This window comes from Dromaius novaehollandiae, chromosome 1 (assembly GCF_036370855.1).
Source record: "Dromaius novaehollandiae isolate bDroNov1 chromosome 1, bDroNov1.hap1, whole genome shotgun sequence".
Taxonomy (NCBI): domain Eukaryota; kingdom Metazoa; phylum Chordata; class Aves; order Casuariiformes; family Dromaiidae; genus Dromaius; species Dromaius novaehollandiae.
Genome location: NC_088098.1, coordinates 60,303,195 through 60,328,520, shown reverse-complemented (window position 1 = coordinate 60,328,520; position 25,326 = coordinate 60,303,195). Strand labels below are relative to the sequence as shown.

Sequence of the window (25,326 nt, the reverse complement as noted above, 5' to 3'; positions counted from 1 at the left end):
AGGGGGAGTGACCGGCGGGCGCGGCGCAACCCGGATCAGGGCAGCGGCGGCCGCGGACTACAAGTCCCGCCGCGCCCCGGCGGCCGCTGCCTCCGCGGCGGAAGAGCGACGTCCATGTGACTTCCTGAGGGCTGGGCTGGCGGCGGGGCCGGACGGCCCGGTGCGTGGGGCGGCGGCGGCGGCGGGAGAGAGTCCCTTCCCGCGGGGTGGGGGAGGCGGCCAGCGGCGCGCGGGGGGACGGGACGGGACGGGACGGGACGGGACGGGGCTGGGCTGAGCTGAGCTGAGCTGGGCTGAGCTGAGCTGAGCTGAGCTGAGCTGGCGCGGCGGCCGAGCGGCCGTTTAACGGTCGCGGCGGTGTAACGGTCGCCGGCGGAGCCCGCGCGTGCCCCGCAGCGGCCGGGGAGGTGGCCCGGCCCGGAGCTGGGTGTCGCCGCTTGGTGCCTTTTCCTCCCCGGCGCGCTGAGGACGTGGCTTTCGGTCACCGGGCGGCTGCGACAGGGGCCCGCGCCGTGCGGGGGAGCGCTGCCGGCGCTGGGGGGGCTCGGCCGATCGCCGGTCAGTCTCCCAGGGCGGCGGGTTTGCCGGGGGTGTGGGGTGGGAGTGCGTTTTGCTTTTCACTTGATGCTTCAGTGGCGGTTTCCCAAGCGCCTGGTGAGCTCCGGGGCAGCCCAGGTGGGTGCTAAGCCGGGGCCCCGGCGCCGCCTGGTCTCGGGGGAGCAGAGCCGCCCGGGGAGAGCCACGTCGCGGCGGAGCAGCGGGAGACGGTAGCAGCAAACGTCGGGAAGGCCGATGCGTGGGGTCGCGTTGGTCTTCCGCACGAGCGCTTAGATCTGACGGTTTTGGTAGAAGAGATTTTCTGGTGGAGTTAAGCGACTGGCTGAATCGTGGGCAGAGACAACAGACAAAATACTAAGGGCGTGTTGTCTTCATTTTATGTGTGTGTATATATATGTATTTATGTTAATTTCGACTTGATATTCATTGCCATGACATGGTGAAATCCATTTTCTTCTCAGAGAGCATCCAGTCAGGCTTTTGGCAATTGCATTATTAGCTGATGAGGTGTTTCATCTGTGGTGGTTGTAAGCTGTGAATGGTCCTGTGCAAGTTTGTGTTTGTGCCTCTTTTTTCATACATTGATTTAGGAAGAAGGCATACGAGGGTTTAAAAAATATATATTTTTGCTTGTTTACTTTGCACTTCGGAAGTCCCAGGAATGTTAATTCTGGTCTTTCCTGCCTGCTTGGAGGACGGCAGGGTAGTATTAAGGAAGTTTACTTTGAACTTAAAGTGTCATATTTTGACCTTAAGGGAAGGGATAAGGGAGAATGCTGAAAGTTTAACAAAGCTTATTGATTAGCTGAGGGTAAATAGTTGCAAACAAACAGACTAAGTAGTCAAACACCCTAAAAACAGTCCTCTTCCGTTCTTAAAGGCTTACGCTTTACTGCTGTGGCTTCTGTGGTTTATCCTGCCTCCTCCTAGTTTTTGCTCTTCTCACTCTAAATTTAATGTGGTGTTTTCAGTATAATTAGAAGACCAGTTTTTGAGGATGAACTCCTAGTTGCCTAATTTTCCAGGCTAGAGAGGATGCCAGGTTGGAATGTGCAAAAGACTGGATGAAGAACGAAAAAAGAGAAAACCACCAAAAAACCACTCTGTAGTTATCCCTACCTTGTGAATAGGTGAAAAAGGTCATCATGTGTCAGAAGGTTTTTTCCTAGAAAGCTAGCTGAGACTGAAAAGCTGTGAAGAATAGATATTATAGTAGTAAATGCTGTGAACAGATAGGTGATTTTAAGGTCAAAACCAAGACTCAGTTTTAAAAAGGCTGGGTATCTTGGACAAATAAGACTTATATTTGCATGTGTTGACATGAAGTGGGTGGTAAATCTCGTGCTTCAGGCTGTGAACTGATTACATGAGGAAAGAACTTTTCCCTCAGTATTGCACAACTAGCAGTGTTTTGCTTTCCTCTGAAGAACTCTGTTATCTTCTGCTGTTTGGTGGGAGGGGAGGGAGAAGTAGAGAAAGAGAAGAGGCTCTTGTGGTTGACCAACGGACTGTATGGTTTGCAGGCCTGTAAGGACCTCAGTGCTGGAAATCAGTGCCTCGAGTTCCCTTCTCTGCTTCATGCAGCCTGTGTATGTGACTTTTCACTGCCTGAAAGGGACTGGTGCTGTGCGATACTTGGATGGGTGCCAAGTTTTCATTCGTTGGTGTGGAGAAATGGTCTGGGACCTTAGATGGATGTGCTAGCAAAACTGCCTGCTAAGATGCCTCTTCCATGGCTACCCTTACCTTCCCACAGCTCCAGCTGTAGGTGCTCTTCTCGCCAGAGTGAACCCAAGCAGTGTAGAAGCACGTTGCTGCTAGAGGGTGCTGACAGACCTGGGTGGCCTTTCCTAGCTGGAAGGGTGGGAGTGTGGCCCAGATAGACCTGGGCTGCGCAGATGCAAATTGTCTCTCAGATCTGGTACAGGCTTGCTGTGTTTGTCCTGGCTGGATGACAATGGAGATGTGTTAATTCAAGAATGGTGGAGGATGAACATGGCTAACCAATGTCTAAGCTGAAGCTGATAAAGCTACATGCCAGCATCCCAGAGAGAGGATAGTTGGGTACCTATTACTCAGAGGATCTCCTTGCCCTACTCTGTTTTGCAGGTCAGATGTGGCCTGAGTTTCCATGGTGTTTAATATATCCAGTAGTAGCTGGAGTCTGTTTAGTGTTCAGGTACACTTCGTCTTTGAGAGAATATTTCTTACAGTGGAAGCTGGCCTGAGGAGATCTTTAAAAGTTATTGGAAGAAGGAGCAGAAGGTCTCAAGAAGTATTTGTCAGACACGGGCTTTTCAGCAGCAGCCAGGAATTCAGAAAAGAGGGAGGCTGGGCAGTGACTTCTAATTTCTCCAAGTGAGGCTGTGAAGTGGAACGTGAAAGGTGTTCTGTCAGATTTGCAAATCGTTATAAGAAACATCTGTGGATATGAAGGAATAAAAAGGAATTATGTTTTTTCTTATTCCATCTCTAGTTCTTTGGTGGGGTGAGGGGTACAGGAGTAGTGGATTATTTTATCACTCCTCAGAATTCAGGATGTTTGTGGTGTCTGAATGTCCTTTTAAAATGCAGCTCCCAATGACTGATTTGTCTAGCTATATTAAGCCACTTAGTGTAAATAGAATCAGGTTCTGCCTTCGGCAGTGATATCAATGTTTAATAAATCTTTTTCTGCACTGCTGTCATGGTTGCACAGACACAAGTGTTTGTGTAGCTGCTTTGTGAGCTGCAGGGCAATCTGACTCTGCCAAAAAAATGAAAGGGAGGGACAGAGAGAGATTCCCCCATCTCACTGCCCAGCTGGGTGATATCCCCAACCCTCACTGCAGATATGGTCCCTCAGTCACAGTTGAGGGAGTAGAATAGTATAGCATGAGCTAATGCTAAGAAACTGTTCATGTATCATAGCCTTTCCTCAGTAACGATAATATCTGATATCTAGAAGTTTGGGCAGATGTCACCCATGCCCTACTGATAGGAGCAGTAAAATATGGCTTGCTACATGCTGTAATAATAAGTTAGTGACAGATGGAGCTATACTCCAGGGCATGAGAGAGAGTTGGCAGGGAGTCTAGTTGTTGGATTTCAGCACTGTCCTTACAGTTACTTTTCCAGCTTTACAAATCCACTCTTGGGTGTATCTTTCAATGGCATCTTAAAGAGGCAGTTAGATCCAAAACCATTCTCTACCAGTTACCATATGCTGATCTGTTGGCTTGTACTCACTAGGCTGTGGCCAGCCAGGTAAAGGTGGAAAATTAGCTTACTTATGATCACTCTGTAGCATACCACGTATGTAAATGGTGCAGATTGCTCTTTAACGTGGGAACACCTCAGGTTGGTAGGTCCTGGGGGGGAACTCATTTGGTGATGGGCCCTGAAGAGGAATCTGCTGGAAGCAGGGGCAAGAAATAGGTTGGAGTAAAAGCATGAGGTGGTACTTGGAGAATGGAGGTAAAAAGACATTTCTGGGCATAGAAGATGTCATGGAATGCACAGCTGATAAGATAAGCAGAGATGTGAACCAAACTGAGAAGGACTGGCATAGAATTGCTTCTGCTGAATTCCAGCTGTTTGCAAAACAGCACTGTATTTTATAGTTCTGTTTAAATTAAAATATTTTTCCTTTTTTCTCCTCTTCCCACCGTCTTTTATTTAAGTGAGAAGAAAGATGACCTAAGCACCTTCCAGCCTTTGTGGCCAAGGGCAGGAGTGAGGGAGAGGGCTGCCAGGAATATGGCTTTGCCTGGGAGCTTGCGGAGGCAGCCTGCAAACAGAGCCCTTGTGTCACATTGCACTCACCATCATATTACTGTGTTTCTGCTTACTTTCTTCAGGTAGGTTGAATGTATCTGCCCAGAGAGGTGCTTGTCTTACTGAGTTTGGGAAGGTAGAGAGCATGTCCAAATAAGGAGAGTGAAGGTAGGGAAATAGTCTTAACCTTTGGCTTTGACCCTTGAAAACAAACTTAAAGCTAGTAGTAGTAGCTGGTCCGGGAATCATGTGGTAATGGAGCTCAGTGTGCTATGCCCTTGGGGAGTCCAATGACAAACAGGGCTTGTGGCAAAGGACAGACTGACTGTACCAGTCAGGCAGCACTCCACTGCAGAAGAGTTAATGTGGGTGGTGGTGGGGAGGAACTTGCAGAAACTAGGAAGGAAGCAAACCCTGATGCTCAGAACTCATTTAATGTATGGTCTGACGCATGGAGCACTCTGCCATTGCTGTTGGAGTCCTGTCATCTCCTGAAATTACTGTTTGCAGAGGGCTGACAGACCTCTAGAGCAGAGAGGTCTCTGCTTCAGACCTGAAGAAGGTCTCCCACGTTTGTGTGTTGCAAGCTGGTCTGTTACACCAACTGACAACAGCTGGAAAAAGATATTGCCTCTCCCTACAAACTTTGCCTCGCTGATATCATTAGACCTTTGCAGCAATACTGCTACTGATAGAGGTTCTCTTCCAGAGACAGATTAGGTAATGGTGGTTAGCCAGATGAGTACATGTTCTTTTCTTTTCTTGTATTTTTTTTCCTTCCCTGAGGTACCTAATTGTTGTTGCACAGTCGTCATCTCCTTCGAAAAGATAAGAGGTCCATTCCAATCAAGACCCTATTTCATGCCTCCCCATGTGAATTAAATAGTGTGTCTGCACATAATTTCTGGGTTCCCACTGCTTACAACTATTCCCCAAACTGTCAGTTCTCCACTACTCCACTGACTGCTTAGCATGTATCTGAATTTTGAGTCCCACCCTTTTCTGTTTGACCTCTAGAGAAGACTTGACCAATGTGTGCATGTGCTTTTTCTGGCAGTTACTCCTTGCTCCATGCTTCCAGGAAGACATTCAGTAATGTCAAGGTCAGCATTTCCAGCCAATGGACTCCCTCCTACCTAAACAACACAGCCCTTGAGCTCCAGCCGTATGAGGTAAGGACACCTGGGACTAGCACATGCAGAGAGAGCTGCATAATTTCTAGTACACTTAGGTTGTGGTGCTGAAGAGGTCCCTTTATTAGTTTTTGTTAGGGACGCTTGTCTGAATGTGAGTGAGAACTTCAAGTGTCTTAGTAGTAGTTCTCTGGATTATCGGTTGTTGGTGAAATCTTTCCTAGTGTCCCCAGAGAGAAACTTCCTAAGGTGTTATGGTGTGCCGATGGAAATCAGGACTCCAGCAAAGTCTTGTGTAGTAGCCAGCAGAATGGAGAAGGTGGGGAGGAAGAGAGAAGGATCCTACCTCTGAAACCTCAGAGGCAATAAGCATGAATAGTTAATGGGGTTGTGGAGAACTGTGTAACATCCTTGCTGTGGTTTTCTCTGTAGTATGGGCATTGTCGCTCTGTTAAAAGGTTGGCCAAAGTAGGAGAGCAGAAAACTAACCTGAAAGTTACCTGCTTAACCTAAACTGATACCAAAGATTGACGTTTACTCATGCCTCTTAGAGGTCTCATTTTCAAAAATGCTGAACATGCCATGGCCATTGTCTTTAAATACCAGCATCAACAAAAGCAATGGGAGTTTTGGCAGTGCTTGCTTGCAGAGAAAGAAGTTGTATACTGCTTCTACCCCACAAACGGGAATGCAAGAATGAATATACTGGCTCACTGCCATAGCCCTTTTAGAGATGTGTTTGTTTTTAGCAGTGGCTGGTCCCGATGCTTTTGAGAAGTGGAAGAAATCTTACATTAACAGCTCAGTCACAGCATGGGATCCATTAAAACAGGGAGTTCCAGGCCGGCTGCTTGAGCTTTGTCTGCATCAGAAGTCTCTGATTCTTTGGACATTTGGCTGAAGGATAGATGTTGCCTTTGTGTAATAAGTAAGAACAGTAAAGTGGGCCTGTAACGTCTTGAGGATTTTATAATCTAGGGAAAGATACTGAGCATCTTGGGGATGCTGAAACAAAGTACAAGGTGTTTATATTTAGTTCCTTAACTGACATTCAAAAAACTAATATACTTCGAAAGGCAGTTGCGGTCTGTCTGCTATACGCATGACTTAGTGTTTGCTGGTTGTTGAAGTTTATGCCTCTGTCCAAGAGGAAAGGTTAAAGTGGCCCTTCTTTCCTTATGGTATCAATTTAAGTCACCTTAGTTAGCAGTAAAGTGGATGGTGTGTTTTGAGAAATTGATGGAACAGACTAAAAATAGGAACAGAGGAGTCTCTTAACATGCTATCAGTTTTGAACTTTGATTTCTTTTTTTAACCACAGCTGTCTATTTTATTATTACACTTAAAAAAACAATTAAAAATGTTTTGCAATTATTGCATCAATAGACTCTAGTATAAATGTATTAGAAGGATAACCTAGATCTTTACTTTTCAACCTTTTAATATTTGTGAGTCCTGTGGAGATTTTATAATGAATTTAAGCCTAATGACAATATATTTGATTCTCCTATCTTTCTAAGACACTTGATAGCTTGTAGACCTCCAGGGATCTGTGGTTAAAAGTTGAAAGCCACTGGTGCAGGTAGCTATTAGTGGTCTCAAGTGACAAAAACTATTTTTCAGGAATTTTATTGATTTTCTTTGACACACGAGACTTGAGCAGAAGCTGTGTTGATAAGCCTTTCCTTAGTGTTGCCTGTACAGGGTATTTTCTTGGAGGTGGGAGTCAGACTATAGCTAATGATATTTGAGAGGATGCATCCATGGGTCAGGTTTGGGCTGCATTTTTGTTTGGTTGAGCTTTTTTTCTAATGGAGGGGGTGGTAGGGAGGGGAGAAAACTCTGTCCTGATTAACTTTATTCATTCTTCAAGTCATCCTCAAAACTTGCTATTTGCAGCTGAAGTCACTAATCTCAGTTTGGGGATGACTGAGTCTTTTCCTCTGTTTGATGGTATTGAAAATAAAATGAAACTTCAGGGTAAGCGAAAAAGTAGAAACAAAATTAGTGGCCTGAGTTCCTTGGAGATAGCAGTTTCCAACCAGTCTGTTTTTTTCCATTGTTCCTTTTGTGTTCATTCTTTCTGTTTGTGATCTGTCACTTATTATGGTTGTTGCCACAAATTCTTTAAGGGAGTTACTCATTTAGCGAAGACAGCAAGATAAGTATGGAAGAGACATTGCATATAAAACAGAATATCCCTTTATTGTATTATTAATTGAGGTATTCATCAGTGTTTCTGTGTATGCAGCTGTCAGCTGTATGCTTGTTAAAAGTAGAGTTTGTATTGCCAGTCATTTTTCTTGATCCAAGTGAAACTGGTGTTTCTCACTTCTGGTTTGCTAGCTTGTCCTTTAAAAGTGAAGCAAGGTGGAAGTGGCTGTTTTCTATAATACATGAAATCAATATTGTTCTTGATTTGATAATTAATAAGTTGGAGGAAGGGGAGGTTGCTGGGGCCAGATGCTATTTTGCATTGGAGTTGGGGTTTGAATTGAAAAAGAGTAGAATGAGCTCTGACTCTGCCTGTGTACCTGATACAATTTTCTCCCTGTAGCTCTGGAACAGCAACCATTTATTTCCAAATGCAGAAGAAGCCACTCTCTTCTTGGGAACGTTGGACACTATCTTTTTGTTTTCCTATGCTGTGGTGAGTAACTCTAATCCAAAGCTGCCAAGCTTTGGTTGAGACTGATTGGGAAGATCATACCCACATTTGGAGGGGATGAATGGGATCTACTTCTTGGACTTGTCTAGCACTAATGGAATTTAAAAGCTTAGTACAGCAGCAGGTTTTTTCCTTTGGTTCTGTTTGTTTTGCCAGGGCCTGTGTCCTGTGTGAAGATGTTTGTTAACAAATGCAAGAGAAATACTATCACTCCAGAATTTTTCACATTCCTGTCATCAGTTGGTAGAGGGGTAGTTCTATCTGTTCAAGTGCTTTTTGTTAAAAATTATTAAAAATAATAAGTTTAATGAACAATTTAGAAAATAAGGGTTTTTTTGATGGCAGAAGAAGAGTTGTTTAGAATGAAACTGCAGGCGGCTGTAACAATACCATCTGGGTCAACTTACCCTTCTGCATCATTTTAATTGTTAAAGATCAGTAATGCAAACCTTGTGGCTTTGTTTAACGTGAAGTTTTTTTTTCAGGGTCTCTTTGTCAGTGGCATAGTTGGGGATCGCCTGAATTTACGCTGGGTTCTGTCTTTTGGCATGTGCTCCTCTGCTCTGGTGGTAAGTTGGAACATACTAGTGTAATTTAGAAAACTCTGTCTTAAGATTTCTGAATATGTTTGTCTTTAAGAATAATAGACTCTATTAAATAGGATCTGTAGCTGTACCTCAGTGGTCTCAGATTGTGGGAGTAACACATTAAATAAAACTTAGTAAGTGAAAACTTGTAAAACTTAGGACCAGAAACAGTTTATTACAAGTTTTATTATGTCAGATGTAGGTCTACACAAAATCACTCAACTCTTCCTGACATATCTGTTTCTGGATACTTTGATGGAAGGAACTTCATAAATTTGAGGCACTGTCTAGACACTTGATGAATTGCTTTTGTACAGGGATAGGGAATTTGAACTTTTTGAGGTGGTTTAGTATTGTGACTGTTCTCCAGGTTCACATATGTCGTCATCAAAGTTTTTCCTTCCAAACACAATCTGCGTTCTCACTAAGCGTACATCTGCTTATGTTGTAATTGGTGGGAGGGCATATATGTCATAAAAGAATGTTGTCTTAAAACAGAAGAGTTCTTCAGTTTCAAGCCACTACAGATAAGTGTGAAACAATTTTATCTCATTGTGGTTTTCTGGTTATTAAAGTAGTGGCAAGATGTGTAGTGTTCTTGATTTACCCCGTGACTACGAACCCCGTTATGGCCTATTGCGTTCTGCAAACACATGACCACAAACATGCCTCAAGCACAGTGTGCCACAAAGTGTGTTTATTTTGGCTAGTTTGCATTAGAACTCTTAGTAATTTGAGACCTGGCTGTAGAATTTATGTTAGATTTTGCTGAGAGAAACGACTGCTCGGGTTTTTGTGTTTTTACAGGACCTTGTGAGTTCATATGCCAGTACAATAGCAAATCAGGATGCTACCATATCTTTAGCATTGTTGCTTTAGCGTTGTATCTTTAGCATTGTTGCAAAAGTATTTGACTTTCTTCTTCTGTCCTGTTATGACTGTGTTATTTACAAAAATAAGTCTTTTAGAGTGGAAGTGCCACGAGCTTGTTTCTCTCTAGGAGTTCTTTGGGCTCTGGATTTAGTGCTGTCAGTGGCTCAGCAGAAGGTGCTATTACCTTTGAGCTGTTTGTTAAGCCATGCCAGGTTTGGCTGTGCCCTAGCCCCTGTAGGTGTCTTCTCCCTGAAATGTCACTACTACTTCTTATTTATTCATTTATTTTTAACATCCCTTCCTTGCCAAGTTCTCAGCAGTAGTCTCAGGTTTTTTATGTTTTCTTCTCTCCTCTAGGTGTTTTTCTTTGGCACACTGACAGAATGGTTACATTTCTACAACAAGTGGTTCTACTGCTGTCTCTGGGTTGTCAATGGCTTGCTGCAATCCACTGGCTGGCCTTGTGTGGTTGCTGTCATGGGCAATTGGTTTGGAAAAGCTGGGTGAGTTGAATTTTCAATGACTCACTTATCTGACCTGCTGACCATTGCAGACTTAGCTGAAACTCCCAAACAAAAAGTTATAGCTTTCTGTTTTGCCAGTCCCAGTAGGACTGCTATACTTATCTAAAGAGAACTGCGGCAGTTTAAGATTGACTGTCCAAGTACTAAACTAGTTATTAATATATACAAAATGATACGGACATATTGACTGCTCTGTCACTTTAACACTGAATTTTTTTTCCCTCGGAATTATGTAACAGTTTGGTGTGAACACAGTTGTGCATGTTAGGTGGAGGTTCACACTTGAAAAGTCCCATAGTGAGGAATGGCTGAATTTAAATTTTCATGTTACCGTAAAACCTGTTCCTGTCCATTTACTGCTAAAGAAACTAGATGGAAACGAACTTGTTGAAAGGTTGAGTCTGTCACAGAATGGGTGTTGCAGAGGAGCTCCAGTCACAGCTTGTAACTGTTGCCAGCTTACCTCTGGTTTAGCACAGGTGCTTTAGGATGGAACTTTCCACGCTTATTTATTTGGTACCTGCAAGTTATTCTGTGTTTTGCTTTAAGTGACATTTGATTCTCTTTGAAGAGGACAGGGAGAATGCTGTAATTTTATATGTAAATTAAAGTTCATTCTAACATCTTATCTCTTTCTTGCTCCTAATGTCAACCTCTCCCTCCATCCCTCCTTCTAAATTTCCTCCCCCCTCTGCAGAAGAGGTTTTGTGTTTGGACTCTGGAGTGCCTGTGCATCTGTGGGGAATATCCTGGGAGCATTCCTTGCCTCCTGTGTTCTCAAATATGGCTATGAGGTGGGTAATGCTGTCTGGCTTCTAGCTAGGACTGCATGTCTGACTGGGTTATGCAGAGATCAGTTACTTACCCTGTCACTGAGCAGATAATAGGAATATTTTTCTTCCTATCAGTGTCCAGTTTCATCATCTTGAATTCTGTGATAGGAAGCAATAGGCAGAACAGAAGGCTTTTCATTTCATGACCCTTTAAATTCAGAAGGTATGAGCTTGAGACCTCCCTTTAAATGTGACTGTTTTTGAAGAGCCCTAGTGCCATAATGTACTCTCTTCTGATTTGGGTGGCTTAAAGTGCTCTTCAGATTCACATCTATCACTGTTTCTGACTTAACTGAACTCCCTGCTGCTGAATAGTGGTGAGGTTTTGACAGGCAGGGAGGAATGACTTCTAAGTGGGAAGAGCTATGGCACAGCACTGCATTGCTGTAGTGTTTCAGGCAGGCAATTAGCAGAGGGAACATGAGTGAACCGGAGCACGTTGAAGCACATGACCTGTGAGGAGAGGCTAACGGGGCTGAGCTTCTTCAGCCCAGAGAAGAGAAGGCTTAGGGAGTACTGAATAAGCAGCCTTCTAGTGCCTGTAAGGAGGTTACTGAGAAATCAGAGCCAGGCTCTTCCTGAATTGCATAGTGGTAGAAGAAGAGGCAATGCCTATGAACTGAACCAGGGAAGGTTCCAACTGGATATATGGAAAATTTTTGCACTGTGAAGTTAGTTAAGGACTGGAACAAGGGCCAGGAGTCTGTAGAATCTCTGGTTTTGGAGGATTTAAAGACCTGACTGAACAAAGCTGTGAGCAACCTGGTCTGAAATCAGTGTTGACCCTGCTTTTGAGCAGTCCCTTCTAACCTGGCTGAATCTGTGATTCTGTGTTGGGTGAGCTTGTCACCTCATTGCTGTCACCTCCATAGATTAAAACCTTTCTTTCAGTGTGGCCTTTCAGCCTAGATGGAAGCAAGTCTGTTCAGGAGGTGCAGAGATTGCTTGTTTCCTAGTTAAATGGATGTAGGCTGGATTGTTATTGCTGTGTTTACTTTCTGACAGGGTTGGAATACAGGGAAACCCTTGTTGGTCAGGGATGCCGGTGTGACTGAAAGTGTTTAGAAAAAAAAAATCTTTTATTTATCTTCAGTATGCTTTTCTGGTGACTGCCTCGGTACAGTTTGCTGGAGGAGTCATCGTCTTCTTTGGGCTTCTGACTTCACCAAAGGAAGTGGGTAAGTAGAAGAGAGTTGTACCATTTCAGTCTCTTTGTGGAAAACAGGTTTGCGTCTTTCTCTCTAGTACTAGAAGTGCTGCTAGCTCTGACAGTGCTTATCCTCACAGCCCTTTTGAAGTGGTGTTGCATTTCTGTGCATTTAGTGGAGCAAATGCTTTCCTGACCAAGATCACACTAAATGCTGTCTTGGATCACATGTCTGAGTATTATTAAAAGTAAAATAAAACAGCCTGGCTCTAAGGCCTCCATTAGGATGTGCCTAGTTGCTCATTTTCCTTCCTGGAAAATTGGTATTTTTTAACAATCAGTAGGAAACTGATAAATGGCCACTCTAGGAGCAAATCATGGCAAGCGTTAATGTTGCACAATGAAGGGAAAATGCTTGACTCCTTCAGCCAATTAAATAGTGCTCATGTGGGGTAAATATCCTGTTCTGAGAAGATGGTGGGCAAGGCAGAGTGTGACAGGAAAACAGAAGAACTTTGGGGCTTTGACAGGGCTGTAGAGGTTTCCCAGGTGCCTAGAAAAGCTATAAAGTTGGTAGCACTGAAGTAGTGGAGCATGTGGGTAAGCATTCAGCAGCTTGGAGAGCACAGGGCAGTTCCTAGGCCTTCTGCTGCACAGGAGGCATTAACAGGCAGCAGCTGTCAGGGTAGGTGCTAGTGCACTCAGCCTCCTCGCTCAGGGGAAGTTATGTCCAGGAGCCAGGCCCAAGGAGTCCAACCACTGGACAAGGGGGTAAATGCACTAAGTTGTTGTGCCTTCCAACTAATGGCCAGACACTCAGAACAGACAAAGCCAACACCAGGATCAGACAGAATACTTTCAAGAGCACTAGAAGACAAGGTAGAAACTGGTGACACTTCCGAACACCATCTAGAAGAGTTTCTAAGCCAAAGGAGGATGGAGGTATGGGAGAGCAAGGGAATTGCTAGAAGGGAGAATTGTTTAAAAGAAGCGAGTGTAGCTTTAAAGTGGGGAGAAGGTGGACTGGTTGTGGCCCATTGTTCCTGTTGTACATCCTTTGTATAATTTAGGCCTTCCCGAGCTTGGAACAGAGGAAGAAGGCAGTGCTGAGGAAGATGCCAACAGACCTTTAATGGATGACGATGATGCAGATGATGATGACCAGAATTACTCTGTTCAAGCAACTGACACTGATAACCAGCCAAAGGCCATTGGCTTTCTCCAGGCTTGTTGCCTTCCGGGTGTTGTACTGGTGAGGACTCTTAGCACACAGATTCTTGAGTGAGATCTGACTTCTTGTGTTGTTAAACACAGATCTGACTTTTTGTGTTGTCAACATTTGACATCATTGACATGTTGACCACGTGTTGTTGTTGACATCTGACTTCTTATGTTGTTAAAACCTTGGGGATTGGAACTCTTATCCTTGTGTGTATGCGTTATAATACTGTCCTAATACGTGGTTGCATGTCGCTCCTCCTGTTGGACTTTTGCTTCATTTGGTGCATGTGATGAGCCAACTGTGGCAGTAGAGAGACTACCTTTTTTGATCCTGAATTTAGAAGGGAGGCTATGAGCAAAGCAGGTGGTTGTAGATACTCTCTTGGTAAGGTAGCTACTCGTTGCCCTGAGGAATGGGATTCTTACTGCTGGCTGAGCATCACAGAGAACTCTGTGGCACTGGTATTTGGGTTTGGTTGTTGTTGTCTTTCTAATTGCCTTTGGGCAGAAAGCCTGAAAAAGCCTTAATCAACATGATGTAATATCTGGCAAAGTCTTTTTATAAACAACTGGCAACAGGGCCTGGTGATGCAGTTTTACCATTAGCTTAAGCTGAACTGAATCCTGGTTACATCCCCATCCTGTCCTTTCTATCAGAACTTGTACTTCTGCATCAGCATTGTTGCCCAGTTCAAGTATTTGGTTCAGCTGAAAAATTAATCTGCCAATAAAAAAAAAAATGATAATTTTCCTGTTGCCAGTGGGCCATGTGTCCCCTGAGTACTAGACCTGGTAGAAGAAAGGGGGCAGAGAGGCTGGCTCGGTAGTACAATGCAAATTTTCTCGGTTGATCATGAAGCAGAACCATTGAATGGATGGTGCTGTCAGATACCCTTAATGAGTAAAGCAGTTGGTGGCTGCAATTAAAGTAGCGCAAAAAACCTAGAAGGAGTGGGTAGATTGTCAGAATGCAGAGTGCTGGATAACCACCAGTCTGTGGTGTTGCTGAAGACCTGGGAAGTGAATCCTCTTGAGGTCTTTCCTAATATGGCACTTTATATGGCTCACTTTTGGTTGTGCTAAGAATGGGATGGTGTACAAAGAACCTTTAGATGAAATATGTTGGCAGTGGTGAAGGCTGCCTGAGTTGCTGTATGACTTTTCTTCACTGGCCAGAACATATGGAGGGTACCAAGCAACTGATGTTGCTGTTTTGGTACTTGAGATTTTGAGGGCATGCTCTCTGTGCTAACCCAGCCGTGTGAATACCTCTGACATGGATCTGTGAGTTTTATCTGATGTCAAATCAGTGAGTGAGAAACCACATACTGAGAGAACCTCCAAAATCTGGTCAAAATTATACAGATTTGACTTAAATTTGTCTGTAGTTTCTCTCCTCTTTTACTGATAAATGATATGGTAGAAGAGTTCTAGTATAGACAGATGTCCTGCGGGCCTCTGGAAATTCAGTGTTTAATTGGTCTGACAGTTGGCAGACAGTTTCTAAGTGTGTTGTAATAAATATAGCTTGGTACAGTGCAGCTCTACATACCAGAGCCAGTGAACATCTAGTGAACATCACTGTCTCACGTGTGGTGAAGATTGCGTTGTGACCTTGAAGAGTGGAAAAGCATTGACAATACAGCTAAAAAGAGTGTCTTTATTAAAAGAATCTACATTTAGAAGAGATGATTTGGGGGCTTTTAATATATAAAAATGTCTGTGTGTTAAAATCCAAAGACAAGTGAATGTGTACAGTCCCAAAAGCTGTGGTCCCAGCAGGTTATTTTTTCTGTCTTCATTTGCCTCTTCAAATATGGGTTCCTTCAACTGCCATATCAGTGTTTGTCAGGAGGCCATACTAAAATAGTGTGCCTTATCCTTTTGCATGCTGTGCATGCTGGCCCTGCAATCCCCCAGAAAGAACCATTGCCGCATGTGAAAGCTCTAAAGGCAGAGCTCTCCTGCTGGCTAAGGAGAACTCGAGCCCGGCAGCCAAGAGCAGGAGGCTGCCTCAGCTGTTGCGTTTGGAGGCATGTGCTTAGCGTTGGCCAAGCCTTTCATCTTGTATCCCAGAATACCTGTCTGGGGGTTACAAACGAAGATTTTTCTTCTGGTGCTATAACCAGATAAGCCTTCTGAACAGCAGAAGATAGCACAGAGAAGCTGCATCTCATAACTTTTCTCATCATGTTGCACAGATGACTAAACCTCTAGTTGTTTCATGTCACATGGTTGGCTCCTTTCTCTTTAGCAGGTGAATTAAAATTTCTTTAGGGGGGAGGAGAGGGAGGGAGGAAGCCTGATGTTAGTTCTTCTCAAGGTTACACTGACAGCATTTTAACCCTCTGCATTCAATGAAAAGAAAATAACCTTCCTGACAATGATTTTCTTACTCTTGGATTCCCTTTGATCAGCATTAAGCTTTTGTAGTGCTGCTTCCTTATATGAAATGCAAAAGCACTTTCCCCTGAAAGCTTCAGCTGGGTCCAGAGCTTTATGGGAAGAAGCAGGAATGCAGTTTGCATTTCTCAAGTGCTAACTGCTTGCTGGCTGACTCTCTATTTCAGTATTCTTTGGCCTATGCCTGCTTGAAATTGGTGAATTACTCCTTCTTCTTCTGGCTGCCCTTCTACCTCAGCAACAACTTTGGATGGAAAGAAGCTGAAGCTGACCAGCTCTCAATCTGGTATGATGTGGGAGGAATCATAGGTGAGTGAGCAAGTGAATGACATCTTTCTGCAGTTGCCCTGTTAGTATTTGAAAATGAAAGACAGCAAATGCCACACGGAGCAGTCACGCTTAGTGTGATCTAGCTAACTGTTTACTGAATATGTAAAAGGGCTAGTTATGTATGTGGCTGCTTGAATGTTTTCTAAAATGCAGAGTAGGTGAGCACCCTAAAAAGTTTACGTATGATTTAAAGGGTGCTATCTTATTCTTGTATGGTACCCCCAGCAGCCATTTTTTCTTTACTTGCTAGGACTTTTGAAGAGTGCCATGTACAAAACAGTGCCCCAGTGCTTCCTACTTCCTTTCTGACAGGTACCCTTGAGGGAGAGGTTAGACTTGGACTTAGTGGGTTCTGCACTGTCCCTTCAGTGCAAAGCTCACCAGAGCAGGCACAACTGTGTTGTGAAATCCAGTCTAATTGCACTTGTTTTTGCTGGCTGCATAATCTGCCCCTATTCCTTCAGAATGTAGTGAGAAACAAACTGTCTGGGCTTCCATTCCCCAGTGTTCAATTTCTTACTTTATTCCTTTAGTCCAGTTAGCCTTTGTAGAATCAACGTCCTTGTTGCAGTCTGTTCAGGGTCAGTTTTTCTGCCTCTCTGGCCTTTTTCGTATTAGACTTTCCCAAAATGTTCTAGTTTTTACCAGCAGAGCAGCTTCTACAGAGGTGGCAGTGATGCATATGCCGATCTTTGTCAGCTATCAGCGTTTCTTGCAAACCCTACACCACACCTACCATGAGTAGATGAGACAGCAGGAATGAGACTCCTGTGTGCTAGTGCTTTTCCTTTGAAGCAGAACTTCCTTTTTTGTCCACTTCCTATTAAAGAAACCAGCCACAATGTTAAGCTTGCTCAGACTGGGAGTTGTGGTTGCTGTGATGGTCCTATAGGGGAATGAAAAGAAAAGCAGGATCATTGGTCAGTTGCATGCCAATAAAAGAAATAATATTTCCTGGGAAAACAGTATGAGTAGTTTGCTCTGCTCTGTCCTGGCCACCTAGGTTTGCTGTTGCCTCTGTGTCTTGGGCAGTAAGGGCAGGACACTTAGTTTTCAGAAGTGTAGAGAAAATGTGTTTTCAGGAGTATAGAGAAAAGGTACATTAATGAGAAAGCAAGAGGCCACTGCACTCGGTGAAGTGACCCAGTTTTGTTCAAGGTGTTAGCATCCTGGGCCTGATGGTGTTTTATATTTTGCAGGTGGGACCATTCAAGGTTTGATTTCTGATGTGCTGCAGAAGAGAGCTCCAGTGCTAGCGATTAGCCTGCTCTTTGCTGTAGGCTCTCTCTTTGGATACAGCCGTGAGTATGTTTTTGCTGCATGGTGATCGGAAGCTCTTTTGATACTTTAGGGAGAACCAGAACACAGCCTGTTCTGATTATGTTTGGCTATCTGGTCTTGAAACTGCTTCTGGATCACTGTGGCACCCTTTGGTGTATTTTGTTTGAACTGTGACACTGCGTAAAACTTTACTGAGCTTGGAATCAAGGAATTGGAAAGGAAATCTGTTCTCTGGTTAATGAGGTGGAAAAGAATTAGCTGAATAGTTGGGTTTCCATGAAGTGATGACTGATGGCACTAATCCTTCTCCAGTGTCAATGAAATTTCTGGCATTGTTGCTGTATCAAAACTGCAACTGGTAGAGCAGCAAATCTGTCCCAGCCCTAACAGGAAAGGGAGTCTATGGACAGAGCTGTGCAGGAGCATATCTACTACAAGAAAGAGAGAAGCTCTTAGACTTCGCCACTTATGCTTCTGTATGTGGTGAAATCTAGGAGTTTCTCCCTCTCTTGTAGATAGAGCTCTTGGTGACTGATGTTTTTGTAAGGAGTCTCTCAGGAAAACTGAATAAAAGGGCAGGCAGATGTAGTTTCTGTGAAGTAGTGGCTGTGAAGCTATTGTAAGGGTAAGGGGTTTGCATCTGTACTGGTACCACTACTCTCCAGTGGTACCAGAATGCTTTAACTCCCTTGTCTGTGACTTCACTCCTCTGTGTCTTCCCCCATCTGTAATAAAAATGGGATGGCAATGCAGACCTTCTTCTGTAGAGCACTTTGAGGTGTGTGGATGGAAATCAATGCCAGAGCTACACATGAACAGTAAAGCATGCCTTTCTGAAGCGTGCTGACTCAGCTGAACTCAAAGTAAGGTCAATCATTCTTAAATAGTAAGGGTCAGATTTGGTGGTGTTTGGTGGAGTTTTGTAGGCCCTTGTGCTAACTCATTGCTTTCATCAGTGAGTTGGAAGCAAATATAAAATCGCTGCTGATAGTAGAACGGCCAGAGGTGCAGGCATCTTGTGCTTAATTCAAAATGCACTACTGCCCAGCCAGATACAGAAGGCTTAGACAGGCAATACAGAGTTACTGCACTGATTAGTTAAATCTCCATCAGCCAAACTAGGGAACATTTTTATGCTTTAAGCCTGTTGCACCTCAGAGTGAAAACAGACCAAGAATACATTGGAGGGCTGCAGTTTGCCTTACACATGGTAACTTGACCATGTGTGGACCCTAAGTTGTAGTTGAGAGTAAGGAATTCAGGTGATGACTGGAAGTGGGTTGTCGGGGAAGACAGTAGCTCTGAAAAGCACTGAAAAGCAGCTGTGTATATACAATATGACGCTATTCCTGGAAAGGCGGACAGAACATTTGGATATCCAAGTGTGGTTCTGTAAGGAGGAGTAAGGAGATTGGATTTTGTGTTTTTACCCTCTTGTCTAGCATTGTTCAGATAGTTACTGGATTACTACCTGCAAATGTAGTGTCTGCATTTTAAAAAGCATGGTGAAAAACTTGGAACAAGTGGAAAAGATGATTCAGGTGCTGAAAGAAATACTCTATGGTGGGAGGGTTGGAGTCGAATCTCTCTCACTTCCCCAGAAAGACAGAGGAAGGGTTCTTTTACTATGCAGATGGATTTTCAAGGAGAGTAAATGCAAACTCTGTCCATGGGAAAAGGCATAACAAAGGTTGGAAGCCAGAACCAGGCAAATCTAGTATAAAGGCAGGGCATAAATGTCTGATGGCAAAAGTGATTTTCTGCTGTAAAGTGCTGTCAGGGAACTGGTGGATCTTCAGTCTCTAAATGCCTTTGCAAGAAGACTAATCTTCGTAGGAGTCTCCAGTCAAATAAAGTTACTGTTGTCAGTACATGTGTAACTGAATGAAACTGAGCAGATAGTTCAAACTGGATGTTTGCGTGCTTCTTTCTGATCATAAATAAATAAACGGCTTTCTCAAGGGTGTGGGGTTTTTTGTTTGTTTGTTTTACACTCATCTGGTCTTTCTCCCACAGGTTCTCCAAACAGCAAACCTATCAATGCTGTGATCATGGCAATTACAGGTATCATATAAAATATCACTGTTATCCTGGTAGAAATGTACACTGCAGAAAGATCAGCAACACCAGCATCAGATGGCGTAATGCATTTGTGTGTGCTGCCATCTCTGCTGGTTTTTCAGAAGGAGTAAAAGCTGAGGTCCAATTTATGGTACTTATGGAATGTGGCTGTAGGAAAACTAATTTGCAGTTGGGGGTATAGAATATAGACTGTATTCAATACGGTATTGGAACTATAAAGGTCTGTCTTATCTTGCTATAGTAGAGACAAATTTATGCTAAAATACCTAGCAGTTCTCTGAGCCTGGACAAATGTTAGCTGCTGCTGTCTGCTACAGGAGCAATAATTTCTGGTAGAGGGGTGACTGTGTGGTAAAGTTGTGAGCCGTAACAGCTGAATTCAAGGGTGTTTGTCTGTCAGAACCCCAGATGCCCTGTGTAATGTGAGAGGTCACAAGCTTTCTGTGCTACCAGACATATTATGCTGTCTTACAAAATTAAGATTAGCCCGCATGAATAGAGCCTTTCTCTTGGAACACTCCTACTTCAGAACGCTCTGTCGTGTGGAGTTTTTTTCTTCCATCTCTCTATCAGCCCCTGGAGACTGAGGCTATAGCATGGGGGTGTGCTACTCCAAAGTAGAGACCTATCTTTATCTGCTTCGTGTTGAGGGTTTGCTTGTGCATGTTCTTCAGTAGCTTTCTGTATTAAGTTCAGTGTATCCTGACTCTTCTCACAGAGTGAGCCACATCCAATTATTTTGTTTTTGCTGTTGGATGAAAATGTGCATGTTGGCTATTTCCATGTGCATACTCCATGTGTGCAAGCTGTGCTGCAGCTGTATGCTTCATATGTGAGGGTTAATTTCTACCTGCAATTGGTCTGAGATCACTGTACATAAAATCCTGATCCTGCGGTTTGTGTGATAAAACTTGTGTTTTTAAGATGTTCTATTGAGAATCCCCCTGCTTGTTTTGCATCAAGGCTGTTTTCTTGGCAATTTCAGGATTTTTCATTGGAGGCCCCTCTAACATGATCAGTTCTGCAATTTCTGCTGACCTTGGTCGTCAGGATCTGGTCAAAGGTAGCAGCGAGGCTCTGGCAACAGTCACAGGAATTGTAGATGGAACTGGTAGTATTGGTGCTGCAGTGGGCCAGGTGAGGCGAAAATAAAATATTTTGAGATTTGTTTGGGATTTTTGTTCAGAGGTAAGGTAACAGCAAAAACCTTTGTTTAAAGGAAAGTTAACCTATGTAACCAACCAAAAGTGACATACTTAATCACAAACTCTACGGTGTTTACAAGGTAATTTAAAGTTTGCTCTTATCTGTAGTTCCCTTTTCTATCTAGGGCTGTCTCTTATACCTTCTAAATCTGGCACCGCTTGCTTTGATAGTCCTCACAGTATGCTGCCAGGAATTTGAGGACTAGACAGTTGCAGAAAAGGAAGCTGATAGTGTGGCCAGCGGACATTCTTTTTTCTCAAATACAAGTGATGACTATGTGGAAGAGCATAGTGGTACTTTGGGGAAAGGAGGATTTAGTAGAAAGACTAGAGCCAGTTCTCTCCCAGGCCTTCTCTAGAGCTGGTGAAATACCAAGGGTTTAGGCAAGGAGTACAAGTTTCTATTCTTAAAAGGGATTTGGGTTTCTATTTGTCATTTGTTGCCTGATGAATACAATTGTTTTGTCTCTCTTTCATAGGAAAGATGCCACTTAATTCATTAAACATGGAAAATTGCAAGTGCCTTGTGGACATCTTAAAGTGCACTGTTACACTCAATTTTCCTATTATATTGTCTTCAGTGTTTCTGTTTTCCTCCACATGTACCACTGAAGCTTACGTCATCATAAAAACTGGATCTTTAATTCTGAAAAATTCCACTGGCCTTCCTATTCTAACATTGGATTTATTTCAAGAGAGACAACCATGATGTCATTCTGGGGGTGTATGAATAACAGCAAATGCACAATGACTGTGTTAGAAATTCAGATCTTGTTTTGTGCTAATACAGCCAGTAGTGAAGAAGAGAAGCCCTCGTACAGCAACCGAATATGAATCTGCTAATAAGGAATACATTTTCTTTTGTAGCCTCTATAGTCCTATTGAACTGGGATGCAGTTCAAAACAGACTGTAGCCTCAAATATCTTGCCTATGATGAAGGGTTAAGTAGTTAGTGGTTGCACATCTCTTAAAAATGCATCCTGTGTAATTTATAAGCCATTCTAGAGCTTTTAGTTCTTCTGAGAGTACTTACATCCACTCATGTCCCAGTGTTCTAAGCAAAAAACTTGTATTCAATGGAGTCAATTTGTCACCTTTGAAACTGTAGTTCAGTTCTGTCTTTATGCTGCTGTGAGTTACTGTAAAGCTTCAGGACGGTATCCCCACTTTGCTGAGACTGTGGGCTTTATACAGAAAGGCTGCTGTCCTGAGTCACCTATTGTGTCAGGGAAAGATCAGCTGGAGGGTTTTGTGATCAGCTTTTTATGGAGTGTTAACAGCCCACAAATTCTAGAAAATGAAAGAGTGATGTCTGAAAGTCATGCTTATCTTCATAATTTCAATCATTTTTCCCCTCTCTCTTTTTAGTATCTAGTGTCTCTGATCCAGGAGAACCTGGGATGGATGTGGGTTTTCTATTTCTTTATTCTAATGGTAAGAAATCTCCTTTTTCCTTCTTTTGTCAAAGTTCAATCTGCAGTAGAATGTTTTTGTGGGAACCTGAAAATTGTGACCTAGGTACGCAAGGTGTTCCTGCAGCAGCTGCAAACTCTGCCATTCCCAAGGTGATCTCTGGTGTGCCTTTGCCTCAGGATGTCTAAATCAAACAGGTTCGTTTTGACTCCTTTAAGGTCATGTTGCCCAACAGCAGCTGGGGTTGTGGCAGAGAGAGATTTGAAAATACTTGTCAAAAAATACCTGTATGCAATTCCTGAAGCTTACTGAATTTGACTTCCAAGGCAGGATTTTTTCCCCTTTCATCACCATGGTATGTGATCCCTAATATTAAGCTGCTTGCTTATCAGCCCTTCGAGGTTACTGAAAGGAGTGATGAGGATTTTGAAGCTAAAATTAATGCCTCGGCCTTGTATGTGGAAGAGGAGACAGTTCAGGCCCTGATCATCTCAGCATTGCCACAGTGGTGAATGCTATACAAATCATGCAGTATTGTCTGTGGGAAGTGCCAGCAACTGTCTTTATATCTGTGCTGACAAGGAAAAAAACCACTTTGGTTACCTTCCGAGGCGACAAGGAGGAAGGCCGCTGAGGAGGTGAAGAGCACAGCTTCTTTATGAAAAGAAGATTATGACAGTCAAAATCATATGTGCTTTCCGTCAAGCTCAGTGTTTCCATCTGCAGGGCTGTTTTGTTATCTCTTCTCTTACCCATGTCTTCCTGTGGAGGCCTTGAACGCACATTGGAGCACAGGATGGTTGTGGCAGTGTTTCCTCTGTGCTAATTGTCCTGGGTATGTTTCTTTTCACAGACAAGTTCAACAATCCTGTTCATTTCACCATTAATAGTGAGGGAGATCAGATTGCTTCTGCATGAACGGCGCCTCCGAATGCTGGCTGGATGATTCCTGTTTCCACTGGACGGACTGTCGTACAGACCTGACAGCTGGGAGACTAATGAAAACTCTGGGAGACTTGTTTGTTACATCCTCCAGGTTTGGACTAATTCAGAATGGCTCCATGAGATGATTCATCTGCTTTTGTGAGCTCTGTATTGAAATACCAAATACCCGAATGGCCTGAGACCATCCACACCATCGAGCTGCTGATCTGAGCTAGACAATCCACAGGACTGGTGTAGGCCTACCAGATTCTTCCATGTCAGCAATCACACTAGGATCTCCTGTTGGGGAGGGGCAGTCTCGCTACTATACTCCATTCTTATTTATTTCTAGGTGTCCTGATTGAAGGTCAGGTGTTTAAAACTGACAGTGGAGAGGCTGTCTTGCAGCGAATTTTGATGCTTTGTTGTGCTGGTAAAATCATACAGTGCATTTCTTGAATAGTCTAGAAAGGGCAAAAACGATTATTTGGAATTCGCACTGTCCAGATGTTTCAAAAATGCTGTTGCTAAATCTCTGCACAGATGGACCTCTGCTATTCCTAGCTTGTAACTGTCTTGTATTCCAGCAGGTTCTTATGGAGAGGTTAACTCCATATTTGTTTTTAGCATTTTTTTAAATAATAATATTACTAATCTCTGGGAAATGAGATTTCAGTTTCTGAATATTTAAGTAGACAAATAGTGTGCAATATTTGGATAACACTTTACTGTGATCCATGAAAATATGCTTTAACAGGTCCTTTGTCTCTGAAGGATCCTTGAATGGCTTTGGGGACCAAGAATGGGACACAGATACTTTTACTAGCAGTTTTTTATTTGAAATCTGATCTATACTGACCAAAAATGGACTGTTGGGTGACCCTGTGAAGGAAGCTGGGCTCACCAATTCCATTCTCATTGGGGAATTGTCCATCTCCAGCAAAGGAGAACCAAAACTGAATTAAAGGAAGTTAAGTGACCTGGCAGCTCTTAGATATGGGCTTCCAGACTGGGACTGATTCATACCCTTGGATAGCATTAATAAGCAAGTGCTGCTGTCTCCCCTGTGCTTCTCTGCCTGTGGCTGCATAGGGGACCCCAAGCTCCTGGGTTTTCAAACTGAGTTGCATCTTGAAAAGAAAAATAGATGCAAGTCAGCTACAAAAACATGTTACTGCACTTAGTATGGTAGTATCTGAGCATTTTCCAGTACTGTAGTAAGGATGATGGACTGACACCTCTCGCATTTGTTGGCAACATTACTGAGATCATTGAATAACCTCTCAACAGATTGTTTTCTGCTTTTGCTTGGGAATGTTTCATTGTAATAGGTACTTACTAGCCAGCAGTTTCTGATCAAATATTCAGTCTAATTAATCAGTGATGCCTGGATGGGAATGGGGGACAGGGAAATTCTTGGAACTGAAAATTTGAAACTTTTTTAACAGGGAAAGTTGCCTTTTAAAAACGTACAGCAATTTTTTTTAACTTATGAATGTCAATTTTTAGTCACGTGATGATTGTAATGAGTGGAACATTATTAGTGCCTTACAGGTTTTTGTGTATTGAATGGTTGCTTCATGATTGCTGCTCCTGCAACAACAGCTCTTCATACAGCTTTGCTTACTGGGAAACTCGGTTATCCCATTTTATACATCTTTGAGAGTCTGTCTGTCTTGGTGGAAGTGATTCTTGCATTCTTTGTTAACCTGCAAAAGGTTTCAGTGCTTGGGAAAACTATGCCGTTAATCTTGACTAGGGACCTGAATCCTGTTCTTGTCTCTTCTCATTTGTGTTCCAGTTTTTGCCAGTATAATTAGAGCAAGGGACTGAGAATCTATCATCATGCTCTCAGAATTATGCCCTGGGGTTAGTGTTCATGTCCCAAGCTACTCATTAGTCCCTATACAAATAGAATCAAAACTCCCTGAAATTTAGTTCCAAAATTGATGGTGGCACCGTTTACCCCAGCCATGGTGTCTGAGAATCCATGGTTTCAAATTCCAACCTGGATGAGCTTTTTGGCTGACTGTCTGGGTGCTAGATAAGCTTCTGATGAAAGGTGGGGTGGGAAAGGGACATGGTGGGGGCAGGAGAGGCAGCCCCCGGGAACAAATGGTTTCCTGTAAACAGTTCTGTCCCCTCTTGAGAAGTGTCAGATGTGTTGTGAGCACTGCAAACACAAGCTGCCTAGCAGCTTGCATGTAAGTGTGCAGTGGTGCTTTGAGGCCACTGTCAATTAGCTAGGCATTCCTATGTCTTCAAGACTTCCCCCCCCCCTCAGATTTTTGGTCCTGTCTGTTTCCTCAAGGTGCTCAGATGGAGAAAGGTTTTAAATTTGATAATGTCTAAATTAATCTCACATGAATAAACTTACTTTGACTTGA

At 43.3% G+C, this 25,326-nt stretch overlaps 1 protein-coding gene across 3 annotated transcripts; it reads left to right on the top strand.

Moving 5' to 3' along the window:
• Positions 1-95: 95 nt before the first annotated feature.
• On the top strand, positions 96-25,326 carry SLC37A3 (solute carrier family 37 member 3). Of its 3 annotated transcripts, none has more exons than XM_026119752.2 (15): positions 96-160; positions 4,221-4,397; positions 5,372-5,486; positions 8,005-8,097; positions 8,601-8,684; positions 9,933-10,078; positions 10,797-10,893; positions 12,026-12,110; positions 13,150-13,331; positions 15,871-16,012; positions 17,233-17,334; positions 19,331-19,378; positions 20,382-20,533; positions 21,971-22,036; positions 22,869-25,326. In XM_026119752.2, exons 2-15 carry the CDS (start codon positions 4,297-4,299, stop codon positions 22,959-22,961), a joined length of 1,506 nt encoding a protein of 501 aa, XP_025975537.1. In that variant the 5' UTR covers positions 96-160; positions 4,221-4,296; the 3' UTR covers positions 22,962-25,326. The 3 variants fall into 3 exon arrangements, with proteins under 3 accessions (XP_025975537.1, XP_064370208.1, XP_064370214.1); XM_064514138.1 differs by having other exon boundaries at positions 147-206; XM_064514144.1 differs by lacking the exon at positions 96-160 and adding an exon at positions 647-940.